The sequence below is a fragment of the Biomphalaria glabrata genome, chromosome 5, assembly GCF_947242115.1.
Source record: "Biomphalaria glabrata chromosome 5, xgBioGlab47.1, whole genome shotgun sequence".
Lineage (NCBI taxonomy): Eukaryota > Metazoa > Mollusca > Gastropoda > Planorbidae > Biomphalaria > Biomphalaria glabrata.
Window position 1 is genome coordinate 1,728,249 of NC_074715.1, and position 23,049 is coordinate 1,751,297.

General features: G+C 35.5%; 1 protein-coding gene across 2 annotated transcripts in view; it reads right to left on the bottom strand.

Annotated features, from left to right (window-relative positions):
* The window catches only part of LOC106066310 (uncharacterized), a 56,011-nt gene that overhangs the window by 30,589 nt on the left and 2,373 nt on the right, over nucleotides 1–23,049 (bottom strand). Inside the window, exons 3-11 of one of the 2 annotated variants that reach the window (XM_056031233.1) lie at nucleotides 22,029–22,190; nucleotides 17,878–18,072; nucleotides 17,262–17,483; nucleotides 14,240–14,434; nucleotides 11,658–11,795; nucleotides 7,375–7,509; nucleotides 4,892–5,023; nucleotides 4,513–4,767; nucleotides 2,121–3,024 (exon numbers count right to left, since the gene is read on the bottom strand). In XM_056031233.1, the coding sequence (XP_055887208.1) occupies nucleotides 2,930–3,024; nucleotides 4,513–4,767; nucleotides 4,892–5,023; nucleotides 7,375–7,509; nucleotides 11,658–11,795; nucleotides 14,240–14,434; nucleotides 17,262–17,483; nucleotides 17,878–18,072; nucleotides 22,029–22,190 (1,529 nt within the window). In that variant the 3' untranslated portion in view covers nucleotides 2,121–2,929. Of the gene's footprint in view, nucleotides 1–2,120; nucleotides 3,025–4,512; nucleotides 4,768–4,891; nucleotides 5,024–7,374; nucleotides 7,510–11,657; nucleotides 11,796–14,239; nucleotides 14,435–17,261; nucleotides 17,484–17,877; nucleotides 18,073–22,028; nucleotides 22,191–23,049 lie in introns of those variants that run through there. The other variant, XM_056031232.1, reaches the window with a different exon arrangement.

Sequence of the window (23,049 nt, forward strand, 5' to 3'; positions counted from 1 at the left end):
AAAATTAAACTTACCCACAATGCAATCAGGAGGATCCATGAACTCATCACATCCGTTGTCACATTTTCCAGTCTGTCTATCACAAGACAAGTTAAAACATTTGTTTCTACAGTCGAACTGACAGTTAGGTCCCCAGTTGCCTTGAGCACATTCTAAATATGTTATATATGCATATGTTTTATATGCATATATCTATATGCATTTTATTGTTAGGCCTAGGCCGACTGACGACATGATATAACAGAATACTGAGATATATTAATTTTATTATTGTTATTATTATGAAATCGTTCATGTTCTTATGTGTTTAATATACAGATTGTTATGAAGATATGTTTTAGTATGAATGATTATCTACATCAAGTGTTTAAGATTGGTTAATTTCTCATTCAAGACCTCAAGGAAGAATCCTTTCCCTTTCTTTAAATGTCAAAAAAAGATCTAGGGTTACATGCTAAATACATCGTTTCCTTAATAAAAAATATATATTAAAAAAGCCTCTTTCAATTGTTAGCAGCTTGTATAACAGAAAACATTAACTTAGTAAAAGAAATGTTATATACACAAACGTAATGTTATATATAAGGCTTGTCTTCGAGTGCGGAGAATACTAAAATGTCCAGTATTTCACGTGACTAAGCAGCCCCACCTGCTGCCAACATATTTGACCACATCCAGCGCAGACATAACCGTTGTTCTCTTTATATTATTATTTTGCAAAAAAAAAGTTTGCATACATTTTTAAAATTATTAAATAAGTAAATATCCCAGGAAGGCGCGGTGGCGGAGCGGTAAAAGGGTCCAGGGTTCAAATGTTTGTAAAATGTTTGACATGTTTCGAATGTTCCTTCAGAGTTAAAGATAATTTACTTCTTAGTCCAAACCTCCCGCATGACAGTCCGAACGACAGTCTAGTGCGCAAACCGCACGACCAGGCAGCCATCCGGTGATGATTCTGGTGATGACTAGAAATTTTTAATTTCGGGAGTATCGGGTGCCTCTGAGTCCACCCAGCTCTAATGGGTACCTGACATAAGTTAGGGAAACTAAAGGCGGTTGGTCGTTTTACTGGCCACATGACAAAAATATCATATTCAACGTAATAGATATTGGTTCCCTACCGATCACGGTTTAGTTAATCTATGTGCCTGGTAAGATATACCAAGTTTAATCTTTTATGGCCAACCCCTAGCGGAATAAAAAGTAATGAGTCAATCGGAGCCCTACGTTTATCGACTTGGTGGATAAATGACATCATAATAACATGACAAATAAATGTCTTGTCTTATGACTTTAAAAAATGTCTTGACTTTTGACTTAATAAATGTCTTGACTTATGACTTAAATAAATGTCTTGACTTACGACTTAAATAAATGTCTTGACTTACGACTTAAATAAATGTCTTGACTTATGACTTAAATAAATGTCTTGTCTTATGACTTAAATAAATGTCTTGTCTTATGACTTAAATAAATGTCTTGACTTATGACTTAAATAAATGTCTTGACTTATGACTTAAATAAATGTCTTGACTTACGACTTAAATAAATGTCTTGACTTACGACTTAAATAAATGTCTTGACTTATGACTTAAATAAATGTCTTGTCTTATGACTTAAATAAATGTCTTGTCTTATGACTTAAATAAATGTCTTGACTTATGACTTAAATAAATGTCTTGACTTATGACTTAAATAAATGTCTTGTCTTATGACTTAAATAAATGTCTTGTCTTATGACTTAAATAAATGTCTTGACTTATGACTTAAATAAATGTCTTGTCTTATGACCTAAAAATGTCTTGTCTTATGACCTAAAATGTCTTGTCTTATGACTTAAATTAATACATTGATTCTGTTTCTCTCTGTCTGTCTCTTTTTATCTATTTCTGTTTTTTTCATCTCTCTCTGCTTCATTTTATCTCTCTCTCTCTGTCTCTTTCTCTCTGTCTCTTTCTCTCTGTCTCTTTCTCTCTGTCTCTTTCTTGTGCCTTGACTCTCTCTGTCTCTTTTTCACTCTCTCTGTCTCTCTTTCGCTGAGGAATGAATGGAGAGTGGGTTACATGCTTTTAAATAATGTTTATTTATATTAATAAAACATTTGTACACAAAACGATTTAATAAAAATGCAACCATTATTTGACATATTCAATATTATTTCTACACATACACGAACTATTTTTACAAATAATACATTATTTTTATTACATACAAACATTTCTATAAAAAGAACTAAATTGATAGAAAAATTTCTTTTTTTCTTTTGGACATTCTTATGGAAACAAGAATGAATTTCTTTTCCCTATAAATTCCATCATGGCAGCCACCTGCACTGCATTGGTATTTGTGCGATATTTTAAAGATTACTGTACTAATAAAGTATACATCTCTGTCAGAGGCTGGTATGGCGAGAGTGAATATTTTACTCTGTTGATATTTTGGTATGACAGTTATTTCCCTTTGTCTATGTACCCCCAGGTTATAGTCTACACATGATGCTAAATGAATGTGTCAGTCATGGGGACTCTGTTCCCAGTCCAGGAAGGTTGGTCAGTTGTTTCCTGGACTGGTGTTTGTGCTAGTTTGTATAGTAGAAGAGGACGGATTTTTGTTTTCTATTACTTAGTGGTTTCTATATAAATAATAAAGTTGTGAGAGATAAGGTTTTTCCTGGATTCTTTTAGAAATATATTTTTATTTTATCTATAGGTGTTTACTATAGATCTGCAGTAATTGTTCGTAAGTAAGCCCTAATGCGCCAAGAGATGGACCTGACAATCTCCATACAGGCAGTAGTGCTTTGCACCCATATATTCTCTGTAATCGAGACTTTCACATTAATGCAGTAATACATATCACATACATATTGCACATTAATAGGACAATTCACACGTATGCAATATTATATGATCTAAAATAAATGGATCTCTTATCCTGTTGTCTCATAAACTGTATTTGAAGTATTCTCGTAATGTATTGTTAATTTGCCTTCTCGATCATCTTTTTTACCTGACGGAACTTTTTCTGTAAAAAACAAACAAAAAAAAAAACCTCATAGCCTTAAAAAGAGACCACAGACCTATATATATATATATTATATCTAGACTGGACATGGGGATATTTGAACACTACAAAAAAAGTCGTCAAAATGTTAAAAAAAAAGATGAAACAAGGCGTTGTTTTGTAATTAGTTATAAGAAGTAAAAACTGTTTTAAGCGCGCCACACGGAAAATGGCCATCTCCTCTACCACCAAAGCGAAAGCCACCTTGACTTGCAATATATGTGGACGGGAGTGTGTCTCTCCAAAATAGGGTTCCACAGCCATATGAAAAAGTGTTCGAGATGAACCATAGTCGTCCTACGACTGAAGGAGGCCAATAATAATAATAATAATAATACTGCATGTAAGTTGAACAAAGCCGCAATACAACAGAATAAGGTACATTTAATTCGACATTCTTTTTAAAAGTTTGGATGCGAAATACATGGAATTGATTTTATCATATTACTGTGTAGTCTAACGATTATATCTTTAGGGCAGATAATGTAAATGTCATCTGTTTGTATTCCCCACGGTTAACGAGAGTGTTATGTTGCCAGCATAACGACCATCAGCTTTTCCCCAACTAATATCAGGTACCCATTAGAGCTGGGTGGATTCTTAGGCGCCTTGAAGATACCGAAATTCATAATCCAAGTCTTTACCGAGATTCGAACCCAGGATCCCCGGTTTGAGGGCCACGTGTTTTTCCACTCAGCCACCTCATCTCCAAGCTTTACACGTGGAAAAGAAATAAGACTAAGTAGATAAACTCGTTCATATTGTTGTTAAGATTGAAGGACACACGGCATGCTCTAGGTAATGTTGTAATGGAAGTTGCATTAGGCAGACAAAACCACCAAATGTCAAAGGCTTTTTTTTTTTTTGTTGCGAGATTAAAGCATGAAGGCTTCAAGAAACGTTGTAAGGTCAACTCAGACACCATTTATCCCTCACACAGTGGAAAGAAGCAGGCAGCAGGTGACTTCTAAAAGAAACAGCTGGAGAGCTATTGAAAAGGTCACAGTGCACAAATTTGCGACCCAACGAAGGGATTTTTTTTAGAGACTGTGCAGCTGACGAGAGAACACTTGAATAGACCAACGGCGGACTATGCCTTTGTCTCCATCAGATGTGAAAAAAAAAAAAGGTCGCAACTCGGTTTGTTTAGTAAAGCAAAATATTACACTCGTCCTTAATCTTCCAAATCGAAAACCATTTTTTGGATCTAGATCTAGACCTAGTTCTGAAGCAAAATTTAAATCTTTTTTTTTACTTTGAAATAAGAAATGGCGATAAAACTAAAAGTTTTCTCCTTGTGGCCAACGAGCTAGTAATTCTTTTCTCAGCGATATACACAAACTGTTAAATTTCTATGAAAATCTTCAGAGCTGTTTTTATAAAATCCCCATCCAGATTTTAAGTTGTGACTTGAATTGAGGTATTGTAAAATGAAAAAAAGAAATGTACCTTCAAAAGTAAATCTAGAAGATTCATAAGGGTGGTTGTATTCATGTATTTGTTTCACGCTATCATAGTTCTGGAGTTGTGTGTCATGTTTTAAGTCATCATTGCTTTTGGCTCTTAATGTTTTGAGTCTTGTTCTGCATATAATAACAATAACAACAACAATCAAGATGATAACCAGAGCACCAACAGCTACTCCAATACCAACACCTGATGAAAATGTTAGACCGCTGGTCTCTGATGCTAGACCTAGTTTCACTGAAATAATAATCATCATTTAAAAAACAAATATAAAGAAAGTAAAAGCTTTATGAATATATTTTGTGATATGAATTTTTCCTGAATTAGACTTACGTGATAACGTAAAATAAATTAGTATTACCTTTCTCACAGTAACGTCCTGTGTAGCCTGATACACATGCAATACAGTAGCCAAGTCTATTACATGACAGATCTTTACAGGTGGAGGAACACTCTAGAGTGCAGTTGGAACCGTGGTAGCCCTTTGGACAATCTGTTGACCATAGTGAATTTTTAAAGACCTCTCTATCTATAATAATAATAATAAAAATTTTATTTATAAAGCGCTATTTGTTCTGTTGTCACAGATTAATAATAAATTACTGTAGACGTTACTAATTAATAATGATAATAACGAGACTGTCTTGATCAAGGTAGACATATATAACGAACTTTTATTTCCGTCCGATTCTTTGCTTTCGCATAAAACATAAACAACAAACAATGACGTAATATCTTCTAATATTAACACACTATTAACAAACAAAATTTAGGCTCATGGCGCTGTAATAACATTACAAACACAAACACGAGAGCAAGAATGACAAACTAATCTAAAAAAAAATAAAAATGATAGGTCTTAACGTTCTTCTTGAAAGTAGTGTAGCATTTTGTCTGTTTGAGATCAATGGGGAGTGAGTTCCAAACCTTTGGTCCGTGCAATAAAAAAGCCCGCAGACCGTAGCTTTTGAGGGAGAAACGTGGCACCACTAAAAGCGAAGAGTCCATTGAGCGCAGGGCTCTCTGGGGGACATATGGAGTAATCAGTTCGCTAAGGTACAAGGGCATCTCATTGTTATATATACACTGATGACAAAGCGTGGCGACCTTGTATTCGATTCTCGCTTTCACGGGAAGCCAATGGAGCGTGCGCACGAGCGTCGTAGCAGAATCTTGTCTTGTTTTTCGAAGGACTATTCGTGCGGCGTTGTTCTGTATACGTTGCAGCTTGGCTATTTTGTCATCAGGTATACCTGCTAGCACGGCGTTGCAGCAGTCAAGGCGGGAGAGTACGAATGCCACAGCTACCTTTTTTGTTGACTCCTTTTGTTAAATTTGGTCGGATTTGGCGAAAGATAGTGTTGAGTCGAAGAAAACTCCAAGATTCCACACTTCATGGACACAAGGAACCTGGCAGTTCGTGATAAAAAGAGAATCTGTGTTTTCAACTTTTAAGACGTTGTTCCGAGTGCCAATCTTAATGGACCTCATTCACCAATCGTAAACAAACAACATTTAGTCACGTGATCTTATTGATAAAACAATGAAAAAAACTGTCACATGACAACCATCATGAATTAAACATGAGATCGTAAATTATATAGAAGAGATAAAGCACCACGTGGCTAAATGTTGTTTGTTTACCATTGGTGAATGAGGTCCATTATTTCTGTTTTATCTTCGTTCATCTTGAGCTTTCTCTCAACCATCCAATAACTTGCAACGGTACCACTGATTTCTCTGCCAGATGCGACACCTCTGAGGGTACTGAGGAATCTTACAACTGTGAATCATCGCAAATAAGTGGCATAAGATACTGGTTGGCCCTGTGACACCGTTGAGTGGATATGTATACATAGTAAACATTACTGGGCCTAGAAATGATCCTTGGGGTACTCCGTACTTCAAAAGTAAGCTTGTTGAATCTATGCCGTTAACAACGACACTTTGGGTGCGTTCAGTCAGGTAGGATCCAAGCCACTTTAGGACGATTCCTGCTAAACCAAAAGTGGCATTCAACCTGGCCATCATAATTTCATGCTCTTGTGTATCAAAAGCATGGAAAGTATTGATATGTGGCCTATGTCAGAATCTATTAATCTATCTATCTATTTATCTATCTATCTATCTATCTATCAATTTATCTATCTGTCTGTCTGTCTCTGTCAATCTATCAATCAATCACTCAATCAATCAATCGATCTGTTTGTCTGTATATTTTACACATTTATTACTTGTCTCAATCCCTATAAAAAACATTCTAATAAAACATTTAAGAATAGTAAAGTATCAAAGCCACAAAACAAACAAAAATAGCAGCGGGAGAGGAAATGATTGTAACTCTGTTATCTTTATAGAGCAATAGAAAAAGGTTACTTTAAAAAAAAGCTTATCCAAGTGAAACAGCCGCTAATTACTTGTATCTAAGAATGGTAGGGTTTAGATCCCATTCTGCTATATAAAGCAAAATTAATTAATTAGTACTTGGTTATAATACTTTTGGATTGATTCGTGTATTGTCATCGACAATGAATAATTATGCGAAATTTAAACTTGGCCCGAGAATGGGATGTGGGATAAAACCGTGTCATAACGTATTAAGGGATACAATCCATATATACATCCACATCTCTAATTAAGTAGCATTTATTTTCTTTATTTGAATATCGAACAAAATAATTAACAACCAACAATTAATTGACTAATTTCTTTTTTGAGTAATTCATGTGTTGTCAGAATGAGAAATAGGAGAATTAAAACATGTTCAAACTTTTAACCAGACAGACAGATAGACATACTGACAGACAGTGAGTTGATTAACGCTTTGTAAAAACAACACAATACCATCAGGACAGGAGAGATCTGTTAGGCTATCACAGATGTGTTCACAAAGTCCGGTAACTCTATCACAAGACTGATCTTTGCAAACATAGCTACACTCACGAACACAGTTGCGTCCCCATTTTCCAGCTTTACATTCTGATGATAAAAACAAAACTCGTTGTGACATTGAATATTAAATTAAATTTTTTTTTTTAAAAGAAAGCCACAAACATTTGGGCTACAACATTAAATTAATAACGTTCATGCTAAGGCCATGGGATCTATTCAGTGATGGCTTCCAAACTACAACCCAGGAGACTTCTTCAATATTGTTGTAGTACTAAAAGTCCCTCGAATCCTTAGCAATTGGACTCCAGTTTAATTTTCGCTATTATATATATAAATAAATATATATATATATATATATATATATATATATATATATATATATATATATATATATATATATATATATATATATATATATATATATATATATATATATATATATATAATTTCAAAAGTATAAATATATTTTTTGTTTATAATCCATGTTATAGTCCGTTTATATTATTTAACTTATGGTCCGTATACCTTCAACGATTTAACATTGTAAACCATTATCTTATCTTATAAGTTACTGACGTTACTTCAAAAAAGAAGATGATTACGTCCTACGCGTCATGCATTTAGTCATGCATATTAACCAATGACTTAAATTCTGCCAAGTCACTGGTTTTCCTGGCTAGCTCAGGCAACCCATTCCATGCTCTAATAGCACTAGGGAAGAAGGAGTATTTGTACAAATTTGTCCTAGCATATGGGACGAGGAATGTGCCTTTATCTTTGTGTCTTTCAGAGTATTTTATTAAATTTTGTTTTTGTATTTGAAGATTATGGTTCAGTGTTTAATGTATTATTGCTACTTTACTTTTGAGCCTTCTGTCCTGAAGGCTTTCTAAATTTAGTGATTTTACTAAAGTTGTTACTCTAATTTGTTAGTCAAATGTGAATATTCGTTTGTTATGAATCGCACTGCTCTATTTTGTGTCTGTTCTAGTTTCTTAATGTTTTCTTGAGTTGAGGGGTCCCAAACGGAGGATGCATATTCTATTATTGGCCTAACCAAGGTTAAATAACATTTTAGTTTTATGTTCTTATTTGATTTATAGAAATTTCTTTTAATAAATCCTAATGCTTTGTTAGATTTTTTTGTAGTTTTATCAATATGTGGATTCCATGACAGTTTTTCATTTATTATAACACCTAGGTATTTTGCGTTTTTAGTCTGTGTTACTGGTTTGCCATGAATAAGATAAGTGGAATTAATTTGTTTTAGTTTTTTTTGTTACTCTTAACAACTGACATTTTTCTGGGTGGAAAGATATGCTCCAATTTAATTCCCATTTCTGTAATTCATCTAATTCTCTTTGTAAAATATGTGTCTTGTGTTGTTTTTATTGTTCTATATATTATGCAATCGTCTGCAAATAATCTGACTTTTGTTCCTGAAGTAATGCAATTTGGTAAATCATTTATGTAAATTAAAAATAGTAGTGGACCCAAGACTGTTCCTTGAGGTACACCTGAGTTTACTGTTATCGGTGTTGATTTAGAACCATTTATTATTACAGTTTGTTCTCTCCCTATCAGAAAGTCTTTAATACACTGATGCGGTGGACCATTAATGCCGAAATATTTTAATTTTTTAAGCAAACTATGGTGGTGAACTTTGTCAAAAGCCTTAGAAAAATCTAGTAAGATAGCATCTATTTGTTCACTATTATCGCTAATATATATATATAATTTCAAAAGTATAAATATATTTTTTTGTTTATAATCCATGTTATAGTCCGTTTATATTATTTAACTTCTGGTCCGTATTCCTTCAACGATTTAACATTGTAAACCATTATCTTATCTTATAAGTTACCGACGTTATTTCAAAAAAGAGGATAATTACGTCCTCCGCGTCATGCATTCAGTCATGCATATTAACCGATGACCTAAATTCTGCCAAGTCACTGGTTTTCCTGGCTAGCTCAGGCAAATCATTCCATGCTCTAATAGCATTGGGGAAGAAGGAGTATTTGTACAAATTTGTCCTAGCATATGGAACGAGGAATGTGCCTTTATCTTTGTGTCTTTCTGAGTATTTTTATTACATTTTGTTTTTGTATTTCAAGATAATGGTTCCGTGTTTTCTGTATAATTGCTACTTTACTTTGAGTATTCTATCCTGAAGGCTTTCTAAATGTAGTGATTTTACTAAAGGTTTTGCTCTAGTCAAATGTGAATATTTGTTTGTTATGAATCTCACTGCTCTATTTTGTGTCTGTTCCAGTTTCTTAATGTTTTCTTGAGCTGAGGGGTCCTTAACAGAGGATGCATATTCTATTAGTGGCCTAACCAGAGTTAAATAATATATTAGTTTTATGTTATTATTTTTGACATTTTTCAGGGTGGAAAGACATGCTCCAATTTGATTCCTATTTCTGTAATTCATCTAATTCTTTGTAAAATTTCTGTATCTTGTTTTTTTTTTTATTGTTCTATGTATAATGCAATCGTCTGCAAATAATCTGATTTTTGTTCCTGAACTAATGCAATTTGGTAAATCATTTATGTTAATTAAAAACAGTAGTGGACCTAAGACTGTTCCTTGAGGTACACCTGAGTTTACTGTTATCGGTGTTGATTTAAAGCCATTTATTATTACAATTTGTTCTCTCCCTATCAGAAAATGTTTAATCCACTGATGTAATATTTTAATTTTTTAAGCAAATTATGGTGGTAAACTTTGTCAAAAGCCTTAGAAAAATCTAGTAAGATAGCATCTATTTGCTCACTAATATCTAAACCTTTTGAAAAATCATCAATTAGTACAATTAGTCCAGATTGGGGATGCGTGGTCGAGAGGCTAAATGCGCTTGGGCTTGGCTACCTATGAGGGGGCTCGAGGGTTAGGGAGCGCCTGAAGGCAGCACGGAAAAGTTTTCTCCTAGATGCACCCCCCCCCCCACTGGTTCACAACTTAGATAGGACCAATGCGCTCTGAGCATGCTATGAGCATGAAAGTAGCGCTATATAAAAGCCATAATTTATTTTATTCTTATTAGTTGTGTTTCACATGATCTATATTTCCTAAAGCCAATGTTGGTATGGTGTGAGGACATTATGTTTGTCTAATTGGGATATCACGTTGCTACATATTATGTGTTCTAGGATTGTGCATGTGATGCTGGTAAGTGATACTGGTCTGTAGTTTCCTGGATCAGATTTTTCTCCTTTTTTTTGAATAGGGGGCTGATATTACCAGTCCCTTGATACTCTGTCCTGGTTAAGGGATGCCTGAAAAAGTATTTTGAACACTAGTGCTAGCTCATTGCTTAGTTCTTTGAGTAATCTAGCTGGAATACCATCAGATCCAGATGCTTTATTCGGTTTTTTTTAATCCCATTTTCTTGTACTTCTCTATCTCCATTTTTGTCTACTTGGTTCAAATTAAGTAAATTACGTCTTTGGACTCCTGGGGCTGTATTATATTAGAGAAGATAAGACTGAAAAAATACAAATACATATAAAAAGAGTGACCCAAACTGTTTATAATGATGCTTCTTTTTTTTTCACATGTTCCACGGGTAGAGGAGTTTCGTTTGAAAATACTATTTGTATGGGGAGGTGGGGGGGGGGAGCACAATAGCACGTGGAGACGGAAGGCTACAACTAAGGGACGTAAGAAGTGTTTGCGCATACTCCATAATAAGGGATTTCGGGCCCTTCGATTTAGGCTGAAAAAGACAAAAATAAACGGGAGTCTGAAAGCTAGAAAATTGTGTAGCTGCGGGCCGGTTTATTGGTGGATTCAAAAGTGTTCCATGCGACATACACATGTATCAACTATTGAACAGTAGCGCAGCACGGGTTTTATTGCGGGGCTTTAAGGTGTTCCGGGCAAAATATAAACATATATGCCAACCGTTTAAACCGTAGCGTAGCACGTGTATTAGATAGTTTTGAATAAAAATGAAAGTAATTGTAAACAATTATAAAAAAATAATAATGTAGATTACTGTCTAGAAAATAGATATGTACTATTATAAAATCTTTAAAGAAACATTTTTAACAAGGTTACAAAGACAGTTTGTTCATATATTTATTCTTGTTAATAATTCATTTAATTTTTTGTAAAAAAATTATTAAGTGGTAATTTTTATAAAGTCCATTTTTTTAAAATATATTTTACATATAAATATATTTAAATATAAAAAAAACAAAAAAAAAAAAACAATGTAAGTCCATACCTAGAGTACAAGCTGGTGGGTTGCTGTAACCAAAGCAAATGCTACAAGAGCCACTATCGCGATGACAACTGTTTGGGCATATTGCTGGGCAGTTGGCACATTGAAGGCCTGATGTTGTATAGGTACCAGCAATGCAATCTGGGAGAATCAGAAGATAGTATAATATTCAATATGTAGTGTGTATATATTTTATTTTTTTACCTATCACCAGTCCGTATCACCTTCAATGAAGACGAGTAGGGAATCGGCGCTGATGGCGTCGTTATCCCATTGATCGTTAGATAGGCTTTTATCCAAGAAACAGGCCTGGTCGTTGGACTCTTCACCCCTGTCCTGTATGAGGGTTCCCAGCTGTAACGACCATGGAATGAGTAGGGCGACCCTACCACGTACTCAGCTCCCGGTCCTGGGTCCACTCGCTATAACTAAGGGGAGTTGGTCTCATATTTCTATACTGTAACCGCCACTGTTCCGTGCAGGGACCGCCATTCCAGCTTACCGGATACAGGTGTCGACCCATTTTGTGAAACGTTGTGGTGGAATTGTTGGACAGGGGTGCTGGCTATTTGTTCCATAGAGAAAAAAAAGCTCACACAAGGTATCCAGCAGGGATCCTTGTTCACTGCCCATTCTTAGTTTCCACCGACGCGCAACGCTGAGTCCGTAACACCAGTCCATATCACCAGTTCGTATCACCAATCCGTATCATCAGTTTATATCACCAATCCATATCACCAATCCATACCATCAGTCCATATCACCAGTCCATACCATCAGTCCATATCACCTTCGATGAAGTCCAGTAGGGAATCGGCGCCGGAGGCGCCATTATCCCGTTGATGGTTAGAAAGGCTTTTATCCAACCACCAGGCCTGGACATGGGGTTCTTCACCCCTGTCCTGTCTGAGGGCACCCAACGGTAGGCGGCCATATTGGTTGACTGACTGGTAAAACCGGGCCGTGCCGTGTACACAGCGCACCGTCCCCGAATCTTAAGTCACCCGCTATAAGTGTCAGGGACAGCGCTAACTGCGGGGAGCTTGTCTCATATTCCTATAATGTAACCGCCACTGTTCCGTGCAAGGGCCGCCAATCCAGCAATCCGGAACTGATGACGACCCCCTTTGTGGAACGGCGTGGCGGACTTTTTGGACTGGGTTGCAGGTTACTTGTTCCATCCCCACCCCGAGTGAGATAAAAAAAACAAAAGCTCACCCAGGGAGACCTGCTAGAAGGCCTGGTTCGCTACTCGTTCTTAGCCTGTCCAGATCCACCTCTGGATGTTTCCACCGGAGGGCCACGCTGAGGCGACGGGTAGCTGGAAATCCTCCGGGTCCATATCACCAGTCCGTATCACCGGTTTATATCACAAGTCCTTATCATCATTGCGTATCACCATTCCGTATCACCATTCCGTATCACCATTCCGTATCACCATTCCGTATCACCATTCCGTATCCCCAGTGCGTATCGCCAGTCCTTATCATCATTCCATATCACCAATCCTTATCACCAGTCCATATAGATTTAGATCTATATTTGTATGTCAGTGACTATTAAAGTAAATAAAGTATTTGAACTTCCTGTTTTGGTTAAATTTCGGCTTATTATTACATTTTTATTAAATGAAAGCTGGCAATGCCGTTTGTTTTTTTTATAATCGCTTGTAGGATTGGCGTTTTCCATATTGAATGACACCCTGAATTGACAATTTTGTCTGTTTTAAGTAAATTGGCATCAGTTTTCAGAAGATTTTAATAATTTTAGGAGATTTTCATGACTTTTTCTTATATTTTATAATTTCAGGTAAATTCCAGGAACCCTTTAATAATAAGTTAAAATGGTTTAATTTAATAATTTACACCTAGAATTCGCATCGCGCTGGCCCTATGAAAGTGCGGGGCCCACTACGGCGCATAGGTTGCAGTGGCCTAAGACCGGCCCTGTCGCAGACACTTCCGAGGCCCTATACGTTCCTTAGAAAACGTTCGTTGCCTACAGGTCTCACTGGATACTGTTAAGGGGATTACTGTGATTTTTTTCTCTCTAACGAATCTTGCCCTGATCTACTGTTTATTGACAAATAATAATAATAATGAAACAATCGCTACCATCATTGACATCGCCGTACCACTATCCCATAATATAAGGAAAACTGAAATGGAATAAAAAAAAAAAAGAACAAAAATGGGAACCTAGGCTTGAATGTTAAGCGGTTATAAAATAACAATATATCCTATTGTTTTATCAACTGAGGGGATAATGACAGCTGACCTGACCTTCAAGGAGCTTAACATTTCTAAGAAAATTATCGCTACCAGTCAGAGGATGGTACTGCTACATACCTGCTTCATCACTGTGAAAGGGACTACAATGAATTTTGTTTCTCTCTAACGAAGCTCGAGTGCCAGAGAATGAATACTCGTTCGCCTTTTTTTAACATAATTATAACAATACTAAAATAATCTTCGGAGCCATGCGTTGTTTTTAAGAACATGTAAGATTGCCTAATTAACACACTTTTTTGAACGTTTACAGTAATGATCTTTAAACTGTGGGCGCATTAATTCATTATTTACTACCTCCGTAAATCTCCACTTCGCACAAGGTCACATACTGTGTTGCGTTTATCTTCACTAGGATTAATTTATTTTTAGCAGGATCTGTAACAATATAAACTGGTATTCCAGTATCAGAGGCGTCGATGTAGCTAAACTTTTGAATGGCAGAATCTTCTCCGCTCAGAACAAATTTGACAAGTCGATTTATTACATGGTCTGAAAAATGATACATAATGACAGTGTTATGTCATAAAGATGGTTTCATTAAAAAGTAAAATAAAAAATACCAGATTAAAGAAGATATTTTAAATAATTTGTAAATATATTGGGTTGTCGATACCAGGTTGGAAGATACAATCTCACCCCCCCAAAAAAAAACAAAAAAAACAGGCCTTTTTGGGGGGAAGGGGGTCTGGGGGAGAGCGGACATATTTTATTGAATAGAAAAAAAAAAAGTAAAGTTCCCCTTTCAGATCGTGTGGTCTATAGGGCAGATGATGTTAAGAACATCAGAACATCTGTTTTTGTGGCCTACAGTTAACGAGGTTGTCATGTTGCCAGCACAACGACCAAACGCCTTTATTTTTCCCCAATTAATGTCGGGTACCCATTAGAGCTGGATGGACTCAGAGGCTCCTAAAGATCACGAAATTAAAAATCCCAGTCTTCACCAGGATTCGAACCCAGGACCCCCGGTTCGGAAGACACGCTTTACCGCTCAGCCACTATATAAGTTACGTAATTACGTATGCTATTTATTATCTTTTTATATCGAGCGCCCCACCCCCCGCTAAAGCCAAATGCAAATATTAATAATAAATAAATATAGAATGGGGAGAGGACTCGTATCTGTTCAATGGTTTACATTAGTCCGCTTTCTTTACTTTTGTTGGATACGGCAGAAAAGGAAGATAAACCCTGCATTTTTTAGATAAATGGCAGTACTGAGCGGTTAATTTCCTTAGATAAGCTATGTTTTAAAAAAAAAATCTTTTTTTTTCTAATACTTGTTTATAATACCCCAATTGTTATTTTTTTCCTGGGGTCGACACTCCCATTAATCTAAATGAGCGTTTTAATACCTGTGGGGCGCTTTTGGCATACAGCTATAGCCTATAAATTCACATGCCTAGGATTTGTCTCTTTTATTGCCCTCCTAAGGGTTGGAAGGTTTCTAGTAAGCCTCTCAGCATAACATAATTTTATAGTAGAAAAGCTTAAGAAAAAGCTGGGCAATCATAATGACTATCAATAATACATGTGGTAGACTTAGGTAGACTAATTTTTTCTTAAGCTTTGGCGGCAGTTTTTGTGTGTTAATCTTTCATAATATGAGTTTTAAAAAATAAAATATAATGCTTTTATATTTGTAAGTAAGACAAAACTAATAAAAATATTTTAAAATAAGATTTTAAGAGTTTTATGAATAACTTTGATCCTCCTTTGCTGTTGTAAGTACACAGTCATACCCACTAAATGTTTTGGCATAATTTAACCACTCATTTAGTCTAGAAACTAAACAATTTGATATTTACTGATGAATATTACTATTTTAAATTATGATTGGTTTATTTAAAGAATTAATTGATTACTTAAGAGTGGAAATTGCTTTTAGTATAAGGTATAAAAGTTAATAGGTTAGCGTTTATAAATCATGTTATTTATTTGTGATTTTTAATCTATAAATATATATTTCTAAAGAAAACATTTTCTATTTCGCCCGAGGTATTAAAAGTCATTCTATAGAATGCGTAAGCCAATTAGGAAATGGAGAATCATTTCTTACTTAACCTAAATACGCCATTTCGCACTTCGCCAGTAACATATATATAGAGTGCATTTTTGCCTTTTTTTTTTTTTTAATAAAGTATTCTTTTTTATTGTCTATTAGTAACTTGCATGACAGAAAACACATCACACACGCACACATATACATAATATTTTGAAACAGCAAATCCATTTAAGTAAGCAAACAAGAAAATAAATAAAAAAATACTTGAAATAAAAGGTTATATTAATCGCACTTGCATCAATAAGTTTGGATCAGTCATGTAATTAAATTTGTAATAGATCTAGACATAATTAAAAAAAAAAAAACTAGTTATAAAAATAAATTTAAAAAAAGGGAAACTACTTGAATTCGAACTCGTTGGCTTAAGCCTTCTCAGACTTCTCTAACCAACACGTTAACCACTCTGCTAGTGAAGAGTTTATAGTTAGTTATCTATTGTTTCTTTTGTCTCGTCCTATTTCATGTTTGAGTTCACTAAGACTCAAACGACGACCTATAAAGGGGACTTATCCAGCTTATACTACCAATTATCTTATCTTATATAATACAGACGTTACTTCAAAAAAGAAGATGATTACGTCCTACGCGTCATGCATTTAGTCATGCATATTAACCAACGACTTAAATTCTGCCAAGTCACTGGTTTTCCTGGCTAGCCCAGGCAACCCATTCCATGCTCTAATAGCACTAGGGAAGAAGGAGTATTTGTACAAATTTGTCCCAGCATATGGGACGAGGAATGTGCCTTTATCTTTGTGTCTTTCTGAGTATTTTATTAGATTTTGTTTTTGTATTTGAAGATTATGGTTCAGTGTTTTATGTATGATTGCTACTTTACTTCAGTCAAGTACAATTTCCTTCCCATTTTCGAGATACCGGAGAAAGTAATTTATTACCAATAGTTCATGAACTAACTGGTTAATTTTTAAAAATTGATTCTTGTTTTGTCAGGTAAAAGAAATAATTGTGCAAAATTTCTGCTTAATCCGAGATCGGGTTTTAGAGACGTGTAAAAACCTTCTGCCAGACAGACAGATTAAGTTGATATCAGCTTTGTAAAAACAAATAATCATAATAGTCAATCCTGTATTGCTTCATACTAATAATAAGTAAACTTTAAAAGCTGCAAAATATGAAAACGGATTTTCTAGGTTTTTTTTAGATTGAAACGTGACAGACGGAACAGACAAAAACTAAAAGCGGCTTTTTCCCATTTTGTGGATAGCAGATAAAGACTAGAAATAAACTTACCATCTCTGTTGTATATCACGTATCTTGTAATCTCGGATAGTGGGAAAGTTACACTCCACATCGGTCTTGGGTCGAAATCATTTGTGTGTGAGCAGCTTAAAACACCGTAAAAATTGGAGCTTGTATTCCCGTCTACAGCTTTAGAAGAATCAAATGTACCTGGATATGACTCCCAGTAATCACTAGTCTGCCAAGTCCTTTGTTTCAGTGCGACATTACGACCTAAACAATATTTTAAAGTTGGCAAGAAAATTATTTTTTTTTTAAAGAGAGTAATACAGTAGTTGTACTATCAATTGATCCTAATAGGTTATTTGTTATGATAATATTCCAGACAGGTAGTTTCATTTTGAATAAGAAACACCCAAACAGATTTATGAAATGACTGCAACACACATACATCTTGATCTTTATCCTCTCTCCTCAGTCAACGAGCAGTGTTCAAACTAATTGTTACTTTTGGTCAGACAGACTCTATGATATAATTTCCTGGAGGTGACTGATTTTTTTTTAAATTTTCGCTCGATTCTCAAAGTAAAAACCAACCAATTGGTATAAAACAATGATTTTACTTATAAAGTTAGTATTAACAATTAAATAATGTATTTAATCGTACCTCCGTTTATATACAGCGAACAAAGCGATGTTCGCCCTGTCCCAGTGATGATAATAGTTCGAATAGCTTCTGTCAGATCACATTGTATATCTAGTGTAGCATTGTCCACAAGGAAATATTTCTGGTTCTGACATTCTAATTTTGAGGTCATTGATGTAGTTTTACTAAACTGGATTCTCAATCCTGGTAATGACGCTGAAGCATATAAATGCATGATTGAATTTAGCTGGTAACAGTACTAGGAAAAAGAAGAAGAGACAGAGAAAACGATGGGAACAGTGGCGCAGCTAGGAATTTGTCGTGATTTAGGGACCCTGGGGACTTGACCTCTTTTGGGGCTTCGGCAATTTGCATAATATTTAATATTTAATGTAAAAAAAAAACAACACATATTTAGGGGTTCCCTAAACTGGGGACGATTTTCAAATTCTCCCCCTCCTCCCCGCGCCATAGCCACGCCACTAGATGGGAAGACAACATAAAAGAATGGACGGGCCTGCCATTGAAAGAGGTTCTATCCAAGGCAAAAGACAGAAAAATAGAGAAAGACAGTCGACAGACTAAGGAATAAGTGAAAATGAAGGTTCCTAAAATGTGAAATTGACTTTCACGACATTGAAAGCAGGATAAGTTATAGCCAGCTTTTGTGTTCGTAGGAAATGAAATTGTGCTCATCTTCAACCACGAAGGAGGAGCCATATAAATATTTTAATTTCGGGATCTTAGGGGGCCTCTGAGTCCACCCAGCTCTAATATGTACCTGAAATTTTATGTGAAAAGTAAATTCGGTTGGTCGTTGTGCTGGCGTCATAACACCCTCGTTAACTAGTTGGCCACAGAAATAGATGACTTTTACACCATCTGCCCTTTAAATCGCAAAGGGGAAAGGGTAACTTTTATATATATACTATACTAGCCTGGCATTACCCGCGGCCTGCGGGTCTAAGTTTGTGTTTACTAATCTAGTGGATTGGATTTAGATGTATGTTACACTTAGCTAATGATCCTTTCACGTTATTTCTCTTTCGCTACGAAAATAAAATTAGTTTTGCGAAAATGGATTTACCCGAAGTCGATACATACATATCTATTAAAAACGAAAAGAGCGATAGCTTTGTTAAATGAATGGGATTATAAAGTGAACAATTAAACGAAATCATTTTTAGTACGCGATTCATGAATGAATATAGATCTAGGCCTATCTCAGCCCGGTTTCGCAGCTTTCGTAAACGAACGCAGTCTATTAAAAATGCTTTAGAAAACCAAATTTGAATGTTTATTTGATCAAAATATGAAATGAATGGACTATAATTAGTATGTTCATGTGTTAAAGTATAAAATATCTGTGCTAAGAGAAGTTTTATCATCTTAGAGTTGAATTAGAGTTTTAGATCTAGGGATGGGATTATAAAGTAAACAATTAAACGAATTAATTTTTAGTACGCGATTCATTACGGTATTGTCTAATGAAAGAATGTTTGTCAGGAAATCTGCAGTCACAGATATAACGAACTAATTAATTCAAAAAATGCTTTTGAAACACAAAATTGAAGGTTAATTTTATTATATAATAAAATCAATGGATCTTCTTTTGTATTTTCTTGTGTCAAAGTAAAAAACTATCTGCGCAAAGTGTATTTCTAAAATTTAGATCTAGGTCTAAATCCTTTCGATCTTTTCTATGTCAACATTGTAGACATGGCCTAGATCCATAAAATACTATAGCTGTAATAGAGTCGGACAACTTTATTTTTTTTAGGGTCTTACGTTTGTTTTAGGGCTACAATACATACACTAAGGTTTAAGTTGGTACCCAAGAAACATTCCTGCCAAGTTTTATCAAGATTGGTCAAGCGGTTTTGATGTCTATAAGTAACATACATACACCTCACATTCTACTTTATAATATATATATATATTTATATATATATATATATATATATATATATATATATATATTTATATATATATATATATATATATTTATATATATATATATATTTATATATATATATATATTTATATATATATGTATATTTATATATATATATATTTATATATATATATATTTATATATATATATATATATATATATTGTAACGTTCTCCACTATCCAGGCTCTCTGCATACTGCACCACATGACACAACGAACTTAAAGAACCTCACAACTGTTAGACACTTAGTATTTTTAGTTTATGTAGAGACGCACCATAATTGACGGTTTTTGAACGCGACTAGTGACTTTGTTGGGTTTGAGGCTACTTAGAGACCAGTTGGTGATAGGATTTCATAAGGGTAGGACGTATTTATCGACAGAGTCATCGACTGTGGCCTTTTGTTGGATTAAACCTTATTATACATTATTCAACGGTGTTTGGATTGCTCTCTCAACTTGTTAAAACTAGATGTTGTCTGCTTGTTTATTAATCGCATTGAAATACACCCGCGCAAGAAACTCAAACATCTGCAGAATAATGTGTCGGAATCAGGCAGCACCACTAGCTACAAGACAGGCACCATTATTCAACTCAGGGCTCCAAGGTAACAGTAGCAGTTTAATTTGAAATGCATCACAAATAATGCACGGTTGGTAATAACATTACACTGACTGTCCAAAAACCTGGCCTCTGCTCCGGACTTCACACACCGGTTCTGACTTCGCTTCGTACTGGTCACATTACGAGGTAACGTGAAGTGTCTCGATTGTGACACACTCGATCTTATATATGATCTCTACTGGCCTTCTAGAGCCGGATGACCACTCGCTTGATTACATTCGCCGTGACTTGCGTGCGTAATATTTACAACACAGGTCCTTGCTGAACTGGTGTGTACTGTCACTCGTTACGGTTGACCGCTCGTCTAGCGCTGGCCTGGGGCGATTTGCGTAGACAAAAAAAAAACACTGCACTACCCCCATCTGTCTGACCATCTGGCTTATAACAATACTAGTCGACCGGCTGCGTAGCATACGCCGCTATTTTGCAGGGCCGGCCATAGGCCATAGCAACCTATCCGAAAGCAGTGGACCCCACACAATTTCTTAGGACTCGCGCTTATTCTATGTGTAAATTATTAAATTAAACCATTTTATAACTTATAACAATTTCTCGCGGCCGCCAGATTTACCAGGAGCTTCTGGAAATCTCCTGATATTGCAAAATATATGAAAAAGTCATGGAAATCTCGGAAAATCTCGGAAAATTGGCATTTTGGGGTGTCATTCAATATGGAAAACGCCAATCCTACGGGCGATAAATAAAAACGGCATTATGCATTAGCCGTAATTGTGTAATCTGGTGAAAGAAGCTTCTTGCTCTCAAACTAATGAAGAGTAACTTTAGCTCAACAATTCTCGTAGATAGATTAAATTATCTGTGAATGGTTCCTATTGAGCGTGATCTATGTAGGAAATAAAATTTTCATGATACTCTGTATGACTTCGCTACACGCAAGGCTCGTAAAGTTCGTGGGATAACTCTATCCGCAGAAATAAAAGAGTGATCTTTCCTTTACTTCCTCTTCTCGTCCAAACTCTTGAGCGAAGAAGAGAATTATATATATATATAGATGATATTACGAGAATACGAGTAAACTATAAGCGGACACTTTATAACCACGATTGATTCGAGAAAGTAAAGTGGGAGAAATAACGTGTACAGGATTCCACCTAGGCAGACATATTAATACAACGTGATAAAGAAAAAGATATAGATTATAGACAGAACGTAATGGTACTAAAGATAATGGATCAAGAAAAAAATAAATTTAAAAAAAAAAAAAAAAAAAGAACAGAATAAAATAGAGATTTAAAAATTGAATTTGTGAAAAGCAAAATACTATCTATGTCTAAAATAGTAATACAGCAGATCGTTAAAATTAAAGTTCCCCATGCGTTGATGTTAAGGTCATCTGTTTCTTTGGCCAACGGTTAACGAGCAGGGTTTCATGTGGCCAGCACAGCGACCAACCGCCTTTACTTTCCCCAACTAAAGTCAGGCACCCATAACAGTTGGGCGCTCTAAAAATCGCGAGATTCAAAATCCCGGTCTTCACCGAGATTGGAACACAGGACCACGCTTAATCACTCAGCCAAAACACTCAGCCACTGCGCCCCCTAGAATGTTAGTTGTAGTGGAAACTAAACTTACCCGAGTCGTTCAAAGTCGCCCTCAACCAAGTAAAAACATAAGTTCTGTTAAAAGTAATGACAATAGTCTGACCAGAAATATTCATACAGGTTCTGTCATCTCTGTCTGTTAGCATGCTTACATTTGGCGTTGTCACAGTGTTTTCCAATATGGTGAGATCTTCTGTTAAGTGGACATAAAAAATAAAAAAAACAAAATTACAAAGACAGTGTGTGTGTGGAAACACAAACTCAAAATCGGCCCCCGAAGTGGTCTACCCAGGCAGGCTTCAATATTTTCAGAAAGAACATCCAAATGAAATTCTATCAAAGACAAATGAGAGATAAGAATGGAGAAAGAAGGTTGACAGATCTTGTGTAGTGCCCCATCGGGACAGCAGATCAAAGGATAGGTGCAAGTGAATGCAAAGTTAGATGTGAACCTGGCCTAACTAGTTCCCCTTTCAGACCTTGTGGTCTATAGGGCAGATGATGTAAAGTTCATCTGTTTTTGTGGCCTACGGTTAACGAGGGTGTCATGTAGCCAGCACAACGACCAACCGCCTTTACTTTTCCCCAACTAATATCAGGTACCCATTGGAGCTGGGTGGACTCAGAGGCGCCTAAGGATTCCGAAGTTGAAAATCTCAGTCTTCACCAGGATTCAAGCCCGGGGCCCTCGGTTCAGAAGCCAAGCGCTTTACCGCTCAGCTACCGCGCCACTCCTGGCCTAACTGAAGTCTTATAATTAATGTAATTGTTTTGAAAAGGCTCAATCTCTTATTTGAATGCTCAAAATAAAAAAAAAAAATAAAAAAAAAAAATACTCGCAATAAAATAAAAGTTCACGAAAATGAAGTTTGCAAGATTACTATTCGTTTTAATTTAGGTCTAACTTATAATGCATACTAATTAGCTTTTTCTCTTTAAAAAACTGCTTGCATAACTGATTTTAAAAAATTAGGTTTTTCGCTTTCAGAAAAAAAAAGTAGCCGTTGCATCAGAACTTTGAATGGTCTAAAATATTGTGATGTCGGATTTTC